Source organism: Lepus europaeus, chromosome 23 (assembly GCF_033115175.1).
Source record: "Lepus europaeus isolate LE1 chromosome 23, mLepTim1.pri, whole genome shotgun sequence".
Taxonomy (NCBI): Eukaryota; Metazoa; Chordata; class Mammalia; order Lagomorpha; family Leporidae; genus Lepus; species Lepus europaeus.
Window position 1 is genome coordinate 9,349,103 of NC_084849.1, and position 13,154 is coordinate 9,362,256.

General features: G+C 52.5%; 1 protein-coding gene across 1 annotated transcript; it reads right to left on the bottom strand.

The window, feature by feature from the left end:
• Positions 1-8,644: 8,644 nt before the first annotated feature.
• Positions 8,645-12,176, bottom strand: RPL6 (ribosomal protein L6). Its single transcript, XM_062182303.1, has 7 exons — positions 12,114-12,176; positions 11,215-11,457; positions 11,029-11,130; positions 10,296-10,439; positions 9,877-9,925; positions 9,253-9,437; positions 8,645-8,832 (listed from the first exon to the last, which is right to left on the bottom strand). The coding sequence occupies exons 2-7, from the start codon at positions 11,455-11,457 to the stop codon at positions 8,680-8,682; spliced, it is 876 nt and encodes a 291-aa protein (XP_062038287.1). The 5' UTR covers positions 12,114-12,176; the 3' UTR covers positions 8,645-8,679.
• Between the last annotated feature and the right edge of the window lie 978 nt (positions 12,177-13,154).

Here is a 13,154-nt window from a genome sequence, read left to right on the forward strand (position 1 = left end):
CCGGATGGAATTCCAGGCTCCTGGCTTCAACCTGGGGAGTGAATCAGTGGACAGAAGTGCTCTCCCTCTCCCTCTCCCTCTCTCTTTCCTTCCTCCTGCCTCTGAACTGTGCCTTTCAAATAAAAAAATAAATCTTGAGATTTAAAAAATGTATTTGAGAGGTAGAGTTACAGACAAAGAGGGAGAGCCAGAGAGACAGGTCTTCTATCCACTGATTCACTCCCCAAATGGTTGCAACGGCCGGAGCTGAGCCCATCCAAAGCCAGGAGCCAGGAGCTTCCTCCCCGTCTCCCAGGTGGGTGCAGGGGCCCAAACACTTGGGTCATCTTCTGCTTTCCCAGCCCATTAGCAGGCAGCTGGATAGGAAGAGGAACAGCTGGAACACGAACAGGCGCCCGTATGGGATGGTGGTACCACAGGCGGAGGCTTAGCCTACTATGGCACTGCAACGGCCAACACAAAATCTTTCTTAAGAAGACAAGTGGGGGGCCAGTGCTGTGGCACAGTAAGGTTAATCCTCCTGCAGCGCCGGCATCCCATATGGGCACCGGTTCGAGGCTCAGCTGCTCCTTTTCCAATCCAGCTACTCAACTACTGGGAAAGCAGTAGAAGATGGTCCAAGTCCTTGGGCCCCTGCACCCACATGGGAAACCAGGAAGAAGCTCCTGGCTTCGGATCAGCTCAGCTCCGGCCACTCTAGCCCTTTGGAGAGTGAACCAGCTGATGGAAGACTTTTCTCTCTGTCACTCCCTCTCATTTTCTGTAACTACCTCATAAATAAATAAATATCTTTTAACAATATTGTTTTAAAAAAAGAAGACAAGGGGCTGGCACTGTGGCGTAGCAGGTAAAGCCCCGGCTTGCCGTGCCGGCATCCCATATGGGCACTGATTTGAGTCCCGGCTGCTCCACTTCTAACCCAGCTCTCTCTGTGTCCTGGGAAAGCAGTAGAAAATGGCCCAAGTCCTTGTGCTGCTGCACCCATGTGGGATACTGGGAGGAAGCTCCTGGCTCCTGGCTTTGGATCAGTGCAGCTTTGGCCATTGCGGTCAGTTGGAGAGTGAACCAGTGGATGGAAGACCTCTCTCTGCCTCTCCTCTCTCTGTGTAACTCTGACTTTCAAATAAATAAATCTTTAAAAAGAAGAAGAAGAAGAAGACAACCGTATGCGAGGCAGTATTCTTCTCAGCTTCAGCTGGGAAGCCAGTCTCCGTGAAATGCTTTGCTCAATGTCATAAAGCCAGCAGGCATCAAGGCTCGGATCCGATCCCAGGTCTGGCAGACTCTCCAACTCCAGCTCCCCTCTTTTGGCTGCAAGGAAGCCCCCTCATAGTCTTTGCTTAAAATCTCCAAACCAAATAGCAGCCACCCACCAGAATTTAAAAATGCTTGGATTTCAGCTCTAAGTAACTCTCTCGGGTATCTCCAAGGAAGTTGTTCCTGCTCTCAATATCGCAAGCTCAGGAGCCGAGATGCCCGGGAACATTGTCCTTCTCCCTGATGAATGAAAACAGCAGAGATCTAAGGCCTGGGCGTCTGCAGACTGCACAGTGAACAGTTATTTAATATTTTAGCAACAGTAATTAATTAGTCATAGGCTGCATGGCTGCCACCATAGCACGACACGGCAGCTGATGAATTAATATTTATAGAACCCCCTCTGGAAACAAGCCCATTTAGTGGGAATTTCTAGAACGGATCAACAGGACGAAGATAGTCCCTGGTCACGAGAACTTTATGCCGGAAATCTTGAAGGCAGGGAATCCATGTTTCACCAAGAAAATGGACACGTGGGCACACATGCACGCAGGAAGCACCCGTCCACGTGAAGCAAAGCCAGGCGGCTGTGACTTCTCTTTGGCATCGTCTCTCTCCACTTCCACTGGCGGAGAGGACCAGGATGAGAAATGGAGCAGGAGAAGGCGTCGGCCAGGAAAGCCGAGTTGGGAGGAGAGCCACCCCACCGCAGTGGCGGGCTGGGTGTCGGTTATGCCAGCAGGCCACGCTCGCTGGGGGCCATCTCCCACCTGCCCCTGCTGCTGGCCTTGGCACCGGCTGGGGCCCCTCTGGGAGTTTTACAGTCTCCCTTCTGCCGGCTTTTTCTAGAAAATAAGTCTGTAATCCTTACGGGGCCCACAGATGTGCGAGTGCAGTGTGAAGATAAGCAGTCCCTGATAAACCATAGTAGAACTTGAAAGACAGTTCTAGACGAAGCAGCCATGTTAATTTTTAAGGCCTTTCAAAACTGCGCCTCCCCACCCACCCAAAACCCACATCTGCTAAACACGCAGGGCCACACCTGTGGGGGAGCTCAATTATTTCCGTCTCATCACAGAGGAAACACCGCCTACTCAAAACCTTTTTTTTTTTTTTTTTTTTCTCCCCAGCTGATCTGGTAGGAGGCCTGGTTCATTTTATTTCAGGGAAGATTATTTTGGTCCTTTGGCTGGTTCTGTGACGCAGGGGAAGGAAATCAGATGAAAGGGATATGTGAAAGCAAGGAGAGGGGGCTTCTTCTTGGAGTTCCACCCAAATGACCTAAACTAAGGAATAGCGCTCCATGTTGATGGAGAGGCCACAGACAGGCAGGCGCGGTGGTGCGCCGGCACCCCGCTCCCCGCTCACGCACACCTTGGGAGGCAGCAGTGCTCAGCACTTGGGGTCCTGCCAGCTCCATGGGAAATTCAGATGGAATTTCTGGCTCCTGGCTTCAACCTGGCTCAGCACTGACTGTTGCAGGCATTTGGGGAGTAAACAAAATAACGAAGGATATCTGTGTCTCTGTTACTGTGCCTATCAAACAAATAAATCTTTAAAACAAAAACCAGTTAAAGCAGCAATGATGCCCGGGGAGCACTCAAGGATGATGTGTCCTCTGGCGCCACCTTGTGGGCTTCAGGGGCCTTGCCATGTGGGAATCTAAATTCTGAGCTGGGAATTTGTACACATTTAGATTAAGAGAAACTGATTCTCATGGATGAAAAGTGGGCAGAGTTTTCATAAGAGGAAAAGCAAACTTGATTCAGTGTTCACTTAGCGCCTACTTTGTGCCAGGCCAGCTCTCAGGATCGGAAGATCCGAATCTCCAAGGAGACAAAGCTCCCCTTGTCTCCTGAGCTAAGGATGTGAAGTCCAGGAAGCTAGCCCGAGGCGCGAGGAAGCCTCAGGGGTTGGAAGCTGGTGACGGGCCCCGGCGCTGTGGCACAGCCGGTAAAGCCGTTGATGTTAGGATGGTGGAGAGAGCTTCTGCAGGAACCAGAGAGCAGCACGCAGGGTTCTGGAACGTGGGCTGCCCGGGTCTGGGCTGTGGCTCATTGCACGTGACCACAAAACAAGATCCAGGCTTAGCCGGGCCCACTTTTCTCCCCTTCAGAGAGCATGGGAGTCGTGGTAAACACCTTGGTAACCACACCGGGCTGGCTCCCTGAGGCCTGCCAAGGTCTGTCCCAGATCTCTCTCCCTGGCTCCCTGTACGTGTGTGTGGGTCCAGATTTCATCGACGTCTTTTAGGGACACTGGTCCTGTTGGATGAGGGCCTATCCTAGTGACTTCATTGGTTACCTTGGTTACATTGGTCCCCCTCTCCAAAAAAGGCCACATTCTGAAGTGTCGGGGAGGCTAGGATTCCAATGCATGGATTTTATTTTATTTTTTTTTTTTAAGATTTATTTATTTGAAAGGTAGAGTCACAGAGAGGCAGAGAGCGAGAGAGGTCTTCCATCTGCTGGTTCACTCCACAGATGGCTGCAATGGCTGGAGTCGTGCCAATCTGAAGTCAGAAGCCAGGAGCTTTTTCTGGGTCTCCCACACTGGTGCAGGGGCCAAAGGACTTAGGACATCATCCATTGCTTTACCAGACCATAGCAGAGAGCTGGATTGGAAGTGGATCAGCCAGGACTTGAACTGGCGCTCATATGGGATGCTGGCACTGCAGGTGGCAGCTTTACCCGCTATGCCAACGTTGGCCCCTATGCCACAGTGCCGGTCCCTGGATTTTTTTTTTTAAAAAAGGATTTAATCTGAAAGGCACAGTTACATGGCCGGCGCTGTGGCTCAACAGGCTAATCCTCCGCCTTGTGGCGCCGGCACACCGGGTTCTAGTCCCGGTCGGGGCGCCGGATCCTGTCCCGGTTGCCCCTCTTCCAGGCCAGCTCTCTGCTATGGCCCGGGAAGGCAATGGAGGATGGCCCAAGTGCTTGGGCCCTGCACCCCATGGGAGACCAGGAGAAGCACCTAGCTCCTGGCTTCGGATCAGCGCGGTGCGCCGGCCGCGGCGGCCATTGGAGGGTGAACCAACAGCAAAAAGGAAGACCTTTCTCTCTGTCTCTCTCTCTCACTGTCCACTCTGCCTGTCAAAAAAAAAAAAAAAAAAAAAGCACAGTTACAGTGAGGCAGAGAGAACTCTTCCATCCCCTGGTTCACTCCTCAAACGGCCACAATGGCTGGGGTTGGGCTAGGCTGAAGCCAGGAGTCAGGAGCTTCTTCAGGTCTCCCAGGAGAGTGCAGACACCCAAGTACTAGGAGCCCCGGGCAGCTGGGGCTCCAGTTGATGTCCATGTGGGATGCCGGTGCTGCAGCGCCACCCCAGTACATGAGTTTGTGTTTTTGTTTTTTTTTTTTTTTTTTTTTTTTTAATTTTTGACAGGCAGAGTGGACAGTGAGAGAGAGAGACAGAGAGAAAGGTCTTCCTTTTGCCGTTGGTTCACCCTTCAATGGCCGCCGCGGTAGGCGCGCTGCAGCTGGCGCACCGTGCTGATCCGATGGCAGGAGCCAGGTGCTTCTCCTGGTCTCCCATGGGGTGCAGGGCCCAAGCACTTGGGCCATCCTCCACTGCCTTCCCGGGCCATAGCAGAGAGCTGGCCTGGAAGAGGGGCAACCGGGACAGGATCGGTGCCCCAACCGGGACTAGAACCTGGTGTGCCGGCGCCGCAAGGCGGAGGATTAGCCTAATGAGCCGTGGCGTCGGCCAGTACATGAGTTTTTAAGGGTCACAGTCCAATACAGAGCAGAGACAGGGCTATGATTTCCTGAAAGTGGGCACGTTAACGAAGGAACAGGTGGAGAGGAGCAGGTCAGAGAACAAGTCATTCAAAAGAGAACAGCTGAATCCGTGAGATAATCCGTTTACAACCATCAATGCACATTTTAAAACGAAGTAGTCACAGCCTGCAGCACTGGTATCCCATGTGGGTGCTGGTTTCTGTTCCAGCTGCTCCACTTTTGACCCAGTTCCCTGCTAATGGCCTGGGAAAGTCTTTGGGCCCCTGCACCCATGTAAGAGACCCGGACGGAAGCTCCCAGCTCCTGGCTTCGGCTTGACCCAACCCTGGCTGTTGCAGCCATTTGGGGAGTAACCAGTGAACGGAAGCTCTCTCTCCCTTTTTCTGTAACTCTGCTTTTCAAATAAATAAATTCTTTAAAAAATAAATAAATGAAATAGCATGCAGCCATTGAAAAGGGGGTAATTATGTAGCTTGGACAGCAACCCAAAATTATGAAATATTTTATGAAGAGTATCAGACCACCAACATTTGCATATACTTATAGGAACAACACTTATATGCATCTGACCACGTGCAGGCAGCACACAGTAGTGTAGGAAAGAGAACATCTTTTATTTTTAAACAGTTGACCTTTTTTTTTTAATGGCAGTGTCACGGGGTGGAGGTGAGGGAAGATTCCTTCTGCTGATCCACTCTAAATGGCCACCAACAGCGGGGCCTGGGCCAGGCTGAAGCCAGGAGCCAAGCAGATGGAGATCTGTGTCTCCCACGTGGGTGGCCACCATGAGCTGCCTCCCAGAAGCATGGGTGGGCAGCTGGGTCAGGAGCGATCACTCCCAAGCAGCAGCTGAACCTGCTCCATCCCAACACCCAGCTGCGCATTTTCTTCCTGCTCTCCTTATGCTCTCTCAATACCTGTATCAGCAAGGAATTCAATCTGAAGTCACATTGAGAACTCCAGGATTCTAATCTTCTTCTCCCTCCTGCTTCTGTGGGTTAGAGATTCAAGCAAGGGTCCTGACAAGGGTCCTGACAAGGGTGGGGGTGATGGTGCTGGAGCAGCCGAGGGCCACCAGGAAGCTGTGGACCCAGGCCTCTCCTATCGTCCCTGCCTCACCTCCTTGAGGCTTCTGGGTCTACGTGAGCCATACTCACATGGCAGACAGGCTCCAAGAACATGTACTCGGGGCCAGCATCGTGGCGGAGTAGGTAAAGCTCCCGCTTGCGACACCGGCACCCCTCATGGTGATGGTTTGAGTCCCAGCTCCCAAATGGCCCAAGTTCTTGGGCCTCTGCATTCATAGGGGAGACTAGGATGAACCTCCTGGCTCCTGACTTCTGCCTGGCCCAGCCCTGACCATTGTAGCCATTTGGGGAGCAAACCAAAAGATGGAAAATCTAACTCAGCCTTTGAAATAAATAAAATATATCTTTAAAAAAAAGAAATCAATCCCCATAGCTATTATGTGTATGTATGTATGTGTATATATATAATTCTGTTTTTTATTTGAAAGGCAGAGAGAGACACAGTTCTCTGTGTATCTGGTTCACTCCCCAAATACCCCTAACTGTCGGTGAGCCTGAAAGCCAGGAGCCTGGGAATGCACCTGGGTCTCCCACATGGGTGGCAGAGTCAGGTACTTGGCCGTACCTCCCAGGCTGCACAGTAGCAGGATGCTGGAGTTGGAAGTGGGGCAGGGGGCTCCATCATGGATGCAGACATCTGTATGTGCCTGTGGTTTTCTAGAAGTAAAGGTCTCCCACCAAGTGCTCAATGTGTGCCAAGTGCTTGCACTTGATCTCAGTTAAACATCATCAAAGCAGCACTTGGTGTCTGGGGCCCAAGTCCAACATCCTTTCCATAGCTGTTCCCCACGGAGCCCCAGGGACACTCAGTAAAGGATGCAGTGTATGGTCAAACCCTAGCTCTTGCACTTCCGCCCCCCTAATTAACCCAGTAAATTCCTCAACCTCTTTACCCTTGACTGTGTACTTGTGTGCCCCCAAAATTTGTATTTTGAAGCCCTAAGCAGCAATGGGATACTGTGTTAGGAGGTGTCTTTTGGCAGGTGATTAGGTACAGATAAGGCCTTATGCACTCCCCCCCCCCCCCCCCCCCACGGGATAGCAGCCCGTATAGTGACTGGAGCTCACTTTCTCAGCCTTGGAGGATAGAGCAAGAAGGCAGCAGTCTACACAGGTACCAGAACCACGGGAAATGCTTTTCAGTCACTCAGGCTATGGTAATTTTCCTATAGCAGCTCAAATTAAAATGATTTAGCTTCAAGATAGTTGTGCAAATTAACACATGCCAACTGCTCAGAACTGTGCCTATAGTGCTGTTATCTGACCTTGTAAGACGCCAAGAAAGGGTGGGAGGGAAGCTATTGCAATCCATAAGCTGTACTTTGGAAATTTATATTCATTAAATAAAAGTTAAAAAAAAAAAAATGCCGGCCAGCGCCGTGGCTCAACAGGCTAATCCTCCACCTGTGGAGCCGGCACACCGGGTTCTAGTCCCGGTTGCCCCTCTTCCAGGCTATGGCCCGGGAAGGCAGTGGAGGATGGCCCAAGTCCTTGGGCCCTGCACCCACATGGGAAACCAGGAGAAGCACCTGGCTCCTGGCTTCGGATCAGCATGATGCGCTGGCCATAGCGGCCACTGGAGGGTGAACTAACAGCAAAAAGGAAGACCTTTCTCTCTCTCACTATCCACTGTCAAAAAAAAAAAAAAAAAAAAAAAAAAAAAAGCCAAGTACACAAGACATCACCTGACATCTAGAAGGTACAGGGTGTGGCTGGGCTGCTCCACTTCCCGTCCAGCTCTCTGCAATGGCCTGGGAAAGCCAAGCCCCTGGGCCCCTGCACTCACACAAGAGGCCTGGAAGCAGCTCCAGACTCCTGGCTTTAGAGCAGCCCAGCTCTGGCCCAACCGTTGCAGCCATCTGGGAGTGAACAGTAAAGAAGACCTCTTTGCCTCTGTAACTCTTTCAAATGAACAAACATTTTTTTAAAAAAAATATTTTAGTAGCACATATTCACTGCAAGAAAAAAGTACTGAGAGCAGTTTATGAAGTTAAAGTTCCTTGTTCTCAATTTAAGGTTTTTCCTTTTAAAAAATTTGAACAGGATGACAAGAGGGGCATCTTCCATCCACTCTAAGTGGAGTCACCAGAACTGGAACCCACTCTGGATGGGGTGTCAGCGCTGCAGGTGCCCTGAGGCCTGCCCCAGGGTGCCAAGGGCTTTATCAGTTACCCTCACTTGCTATAGAAATTCACATCACTGGCTGTGGATGGGGCTGAGACTGGAGATGAAGAAATGGATACTGGGCGAAGGGGAGGAGAATGTCTGGTCCCACACTCTTCATCCGTGTACACTTCAGCACTGACTTGTTAATGCCTAACTGAGAAAATGCCACTGCGTCCCATGGACTGAGGGTGGTGAAGGAGAGAGAAGCCAGACCCTAAGAATAAACCCGAGGCTGAGGGCGAGGGCCCCGGCTGGAGAACAGGCTCCGCCGCAGACGCCTCTGCTCTCCACCCCACTCTGTGGTTGGGCAAAATCCCATGATGCTGCGGTCAGCTGGTCAAATCCCGCTCCAATCAAGTGAGAGAAGGGGAAAAAGGAAAGGACACAGGTGTTGTTCGTTATTTAATGAGCTTCCCCTCCGAAATCAGAACACCAGTTTGTGAGGGTAAACTCCGTTCGTTAGAGCAAAGACAGATCGCAGGTATCCCTGGAGCTGCGGCACAGCCTTGATCTTCGGCAGTATCTGCGAATCCACAGCTTTCTGATCAACCTTGCGCTGCTCTGTTATCTCGTATTTCTAAACAAAGAGAAAAACACTTTCAGGGACAGCTGTCAAATCCTGCCTCAGGAGAACTCATTCTCGGGAATATTCGGACACTAATCACAGGCAATTCTGAGGGCCCTCCTCTTGTTGCAGGTGGGCAATAAACACGTTTTCTAGTATACGAAAAATAACAGCTCGCTCACATACATCAAGGATGGGCAAGGGCACACTCCCACCACAACAGCAATTCAAGGATCCACACCAAACCCTAAGGATTCCGAGTTGTGCGCCCGGCATCCACGTCACTGAGAACTGAAGAATTTAGGAGAATCTGGTATTATCTCCCAGACTCTCCATTGTTCCCACTTCTCATTTCCCTTAACCCCTTACTTTCACTCTCAGCTGGAGGGGCTGGTGCGTCAGTGGGGACACGGGAGCAGAGCCCCATCTCACCTCCTTCTCTGTGTCGAAGATCTCGCCCTCCTGGTGTCTGGGTTTCCGCAGCTTCTTCTTCTTGAAATAAGCATCGGTGAGATGCTTCGGGATTTTCACACCGCTGATGTCAATTTTCGTGGAGGTGGCGATGACAAATTTCTGGTGTGTTCTACGCAGAGGAACCCGATTCAGGGAAAGAGGCCCTGCAGGATTGTTAGAACAGAAACATGAATCTGGGGAGCTCCGACTGTTCCTTCTTCTGTGCCAGCACCCAACCTCTCCCAGTGTTTGCCCAAGGCCATCTTCCCCTCAAAGGCAAAGTCACTTAAATAGGTTTGTCAGTCACAGGTCTCCAATGCCGCTTGCAAGAAGCAGACAATCCACTTTTTGTCCTAGGAACTCCACTCTGGTGGCAGTGGCCAATCACTCCGTTTTTTTTTTTTTTGGGTGGCAGTTATTTGACATTGTTACAAACATGAACACCTGCCTTGTTTAACCCACGTGTTCAAGAGACACATTAAGATGGCTCTCAAGACTTGCTCTGCATTGAGAACATGTCCACATGTGTGGGAGCAAACATGCAGGCTGCAAGCATTTAATGAACCCAGTTTGAGAGAGGACGAGCATCTGAGATCTGCTTACCAGTCACAAGCAGCAAACCACTGCTCAGCTGCTTCAGGAAAACCACCCTCTGTAATCAGAGAACAGCGTCAGCGGCGGGGAAGGCGGACTTACGCCACACTCCAGCCAAAGAGCTGACTTCTGTCAGTCAAACCACAGGCATACACATCTGGCTCAACAGTTCTGGAAGCAACCACACCAAGCTACTAAGCGATGTATAGCGAACAGAAAAGACATTTCTGAGAAAACGGACATATTCCGTTTCAACAGGCAACACAACCAATGGTAGGAAATTTATTGAATAAATGATGTGTCAGACTTATCTACAACAAGTAAAAGCAAGCGGGAAAACGGACAGAATATCCGACCACCCGCCCCGCCCCCTGCACAGCAAAGGTTAAACAGAGGCCTGGGCACCCAGCGGGCGGCTTCCTACCCACCTTGCCCCTGTGGCGCCCCGTGAGGATGATGAGGATGGTCCCAGGGGTGATGCTGGCCCGCAGCTTCCTCACGTGCTGACTGAAGGGCTTTTTGCCGTGGCTCAACAGCTTCCGAGGGACATCTTCGGTGGGATAGTATCGTGGCTGCACAAAGTCCAAGGCGACAATTCATCACAATGAGCTGCTCGGATGGGCGGAGCCGAGTTCTGAGCCAGTGAAACCGTCACACAGCACACAGCACTCACTGGTACCCGAATGTTTGCTTTACACGACCACATCTGCATTTCTCCCATGCAGACTACAACAGGTCTACGTGGGAGACACACCACTTCAGAGGTACACTTCCAGAACACCACCTCTGACAACACATTCCACATGTCAGGAAGAGCCCTGGCTCGTTTCCCAACCCAAAGCGCGCCGCCATCCTCCACATTTCACCCATCTTCACAGTGAGTCCCATTCTACCCACAAAGGAAAACAAGCCGCACAAAACCAGACGTCAGAACCACCAGTTCTTTTAAAGTAAAAAGCGGGCACCCCAGGACTATTACGATCACAGGAACTCATCGCCAACGGCCAGCCTCCCCTCAGCACAAACATCAACACCTGACACGAGCAGCTCAACCGTAAAAGCCGGGCGGCAAGCACTCAACTGTCACTCTCATCAACAGCAACCTTCCCGGCATCCAAGCCTGAACGGAGACCCTGCCTGCCAGCCTCCTCCACTTCTTACCATTTTGCGGAGCTTGACCACCCTGGTGCCACCATTCTTGTCGCCACCAACTGGTTTCGTGACGGTAGCCAGCACCTTCTCCCTCTTCTTCTTCCTTTCAATCTACAACGACATGGGCCCACCGTCAAGTCGCAGCAGGCGATTACGGCTAACACACCGCGGGCGCCGGCTCTCGGCTCCTCTTACCCTGGACTTGGGAGCCGCGTACTTCCTCTTGTACAGGGCTTTCCTGGAGTACATGGCGGACCGGGAGTATCTGCCAATCCCTCTCACCAGGACGGGGTTTCGGCTGCAGTGGGGCTTCCCCTTCTTGGGCTTCTTATCGGTGAGGGTCTTCTTCTTCGCCTTGCCGCGGGCATGATCGGCTTTCTTGGCTGGAGATTTCTTCCCAGCGTCCGCCTTTGGGGCTGGAGCTTTTTCACCCGCCATCTACCAAGTAAGAAAAAAAAAATATATTTTTAAAACGGGGCGGTGGTGGACATCCAGCACCCGGTAACAGAGCTACATGGACACCGGACGGATCGGCTGCTGGGCCCCCAGACCACAAGGCCCTCTCCACGCTCGGATGCAGGCCTTTCTCCCAAACGCCGACACCTCCACCCCCCGCCCCGGCCCCCAACACATTATTCGGTTTGGTGAAGGCAGGAACCCTGCAGCCCAAACTCTGCACACAAGCGACTTCCGGCCCAGGCCGCCAGGAGCTCGGACGACTCTCGGCGGCAGCCCCCAAACATCAACGTGGCCGAAGCTTCCAGCGGCGTCTTCCGGAAGCCAGGCCCTCGGTTCTGCAGCGCGCGCTGTCGCCCTGGTCCCTCTAACTTCTCCAGCCCGGGACAGACTCCCGCGGGCGCCTCCTGTCCCCAGCCCATCAGAGCGGCGGGCGGCCGCAGTCTCTCCGCCACTCCCTCACGCCCTTCGCTCCCCGCCGCAAACCCAGGCCAAAGAAATGAAGCCACTGGAAGGCATCTCAGTTGGCTCTGAGCCTGTCCGGCTCCTGCGGAGGTTGGCCGGGCGCCTCCCAGGTTCGGATGGTTAAGGATTGGGGTCCTGAAATCGAGTCTCGCAGAGGAGGCTGCCATTCTTACCTTGCAAGACGGGAAAGAGAACTAAGGGCCCGGCTTCCGGTCTATAAGCAATCACGGGAAAGGTCTATTCTCACTTCCTTCCGGGTACGAGGCATCATGGGAACTGTAGTTTTTCCTCCAACATGGGAAAAGCAGAAAGATTTGAACAGGAGTTATTCTGCTTAATACGAGACAGAAAATAAGACCATAATGCCTCGTAATGCTTCACTTTACACAACGCCACAAAAATTATTTTTTAAAACAGTCACTCCCTGGGGCCAGGGCTGTGCCACAGTGAGGCACCTGCATCACCTATCAGCCTGCCCATGGGGCTCGGCTTCGCCGCCTTCCATTCGGCTTCCAGCTGATGCATCCTGAGGGGCAGCAGCAGATGATTGGCACTGGGGTCCCTGCCACCCGCGTGGGAAGCCCCCTTGATGTACCGGGCTCGTGGCCCAGCCCTGGCTGTTGCAGCCATGGGGTGGGGGTGGGGGGTGAACCGGAGTTACCTGGTTTGAACTTTAGTGTAGTTTAGTCAAGATAGCCTTCAACATTTTTTTTTTTTGACAGGCAGAGTGGACAGTGAGAGGGAGAGACAGAGAGAAAGGTCTTCCTTTTTGCTGTTGGTTCACCCTCCAATGGCCGCCGTGGCCGGCGCACCGCGCTGATCCGAAGCCAGGAGCTGTTGGTTCACCCTCCAATGGCCACCGCGGCCAGTGCATCTCGCTGATCCGAAGCCAGGAGCCAGGTGCTTCTCCTGATCTCCCATGGGGTGCAGGGCCCAAGCACTTGGGCCATCCTCCATTGCCTTCCCGGGCCATAGCAGAGAGCTGGCCTGGCACTTGGGCCATCCTCCACTGCACTCCCGGGCCATAGCAGAGAGCTGGCCTGGAAGAGGGGCAACCAGGACAGAATCTGGTGGCCCGACCGGGACTAGAACACGGTGTGCCGGCGCCGCTAGGCGGAGGATTAACCTGTCCTGCTCTGCTTTTGATCCAGCTTCCTACTGCTGTGCACCCTGGGACGTAGCAGAAGATGACTCCAGTGCTTAGGGCTCCACCA

Coding starts and splice junctions, on each gene's coding strand:
- RPL6 (XM_062182303.1), bottom strand. CDS start 11,457: ATGGCGGGTGAAAAAGCTCCAGCCCCAAAGGCGGACGCTGGGAAGAAA. Junction 10,440..11,028: donor TGGTCAAGCTCCGCAAAATG/GTAAGAAGTGGA, acceptor GACTTTGTGCAG/CCACGATACTATCCCACCGA. Junction 8,833..9,252: donor TCTTCGACACAGAGAAGGAG/GTGAGATGGGGC, acceptor CTCTTTGTTTAG/AAATACGAGATAACAGAGCA.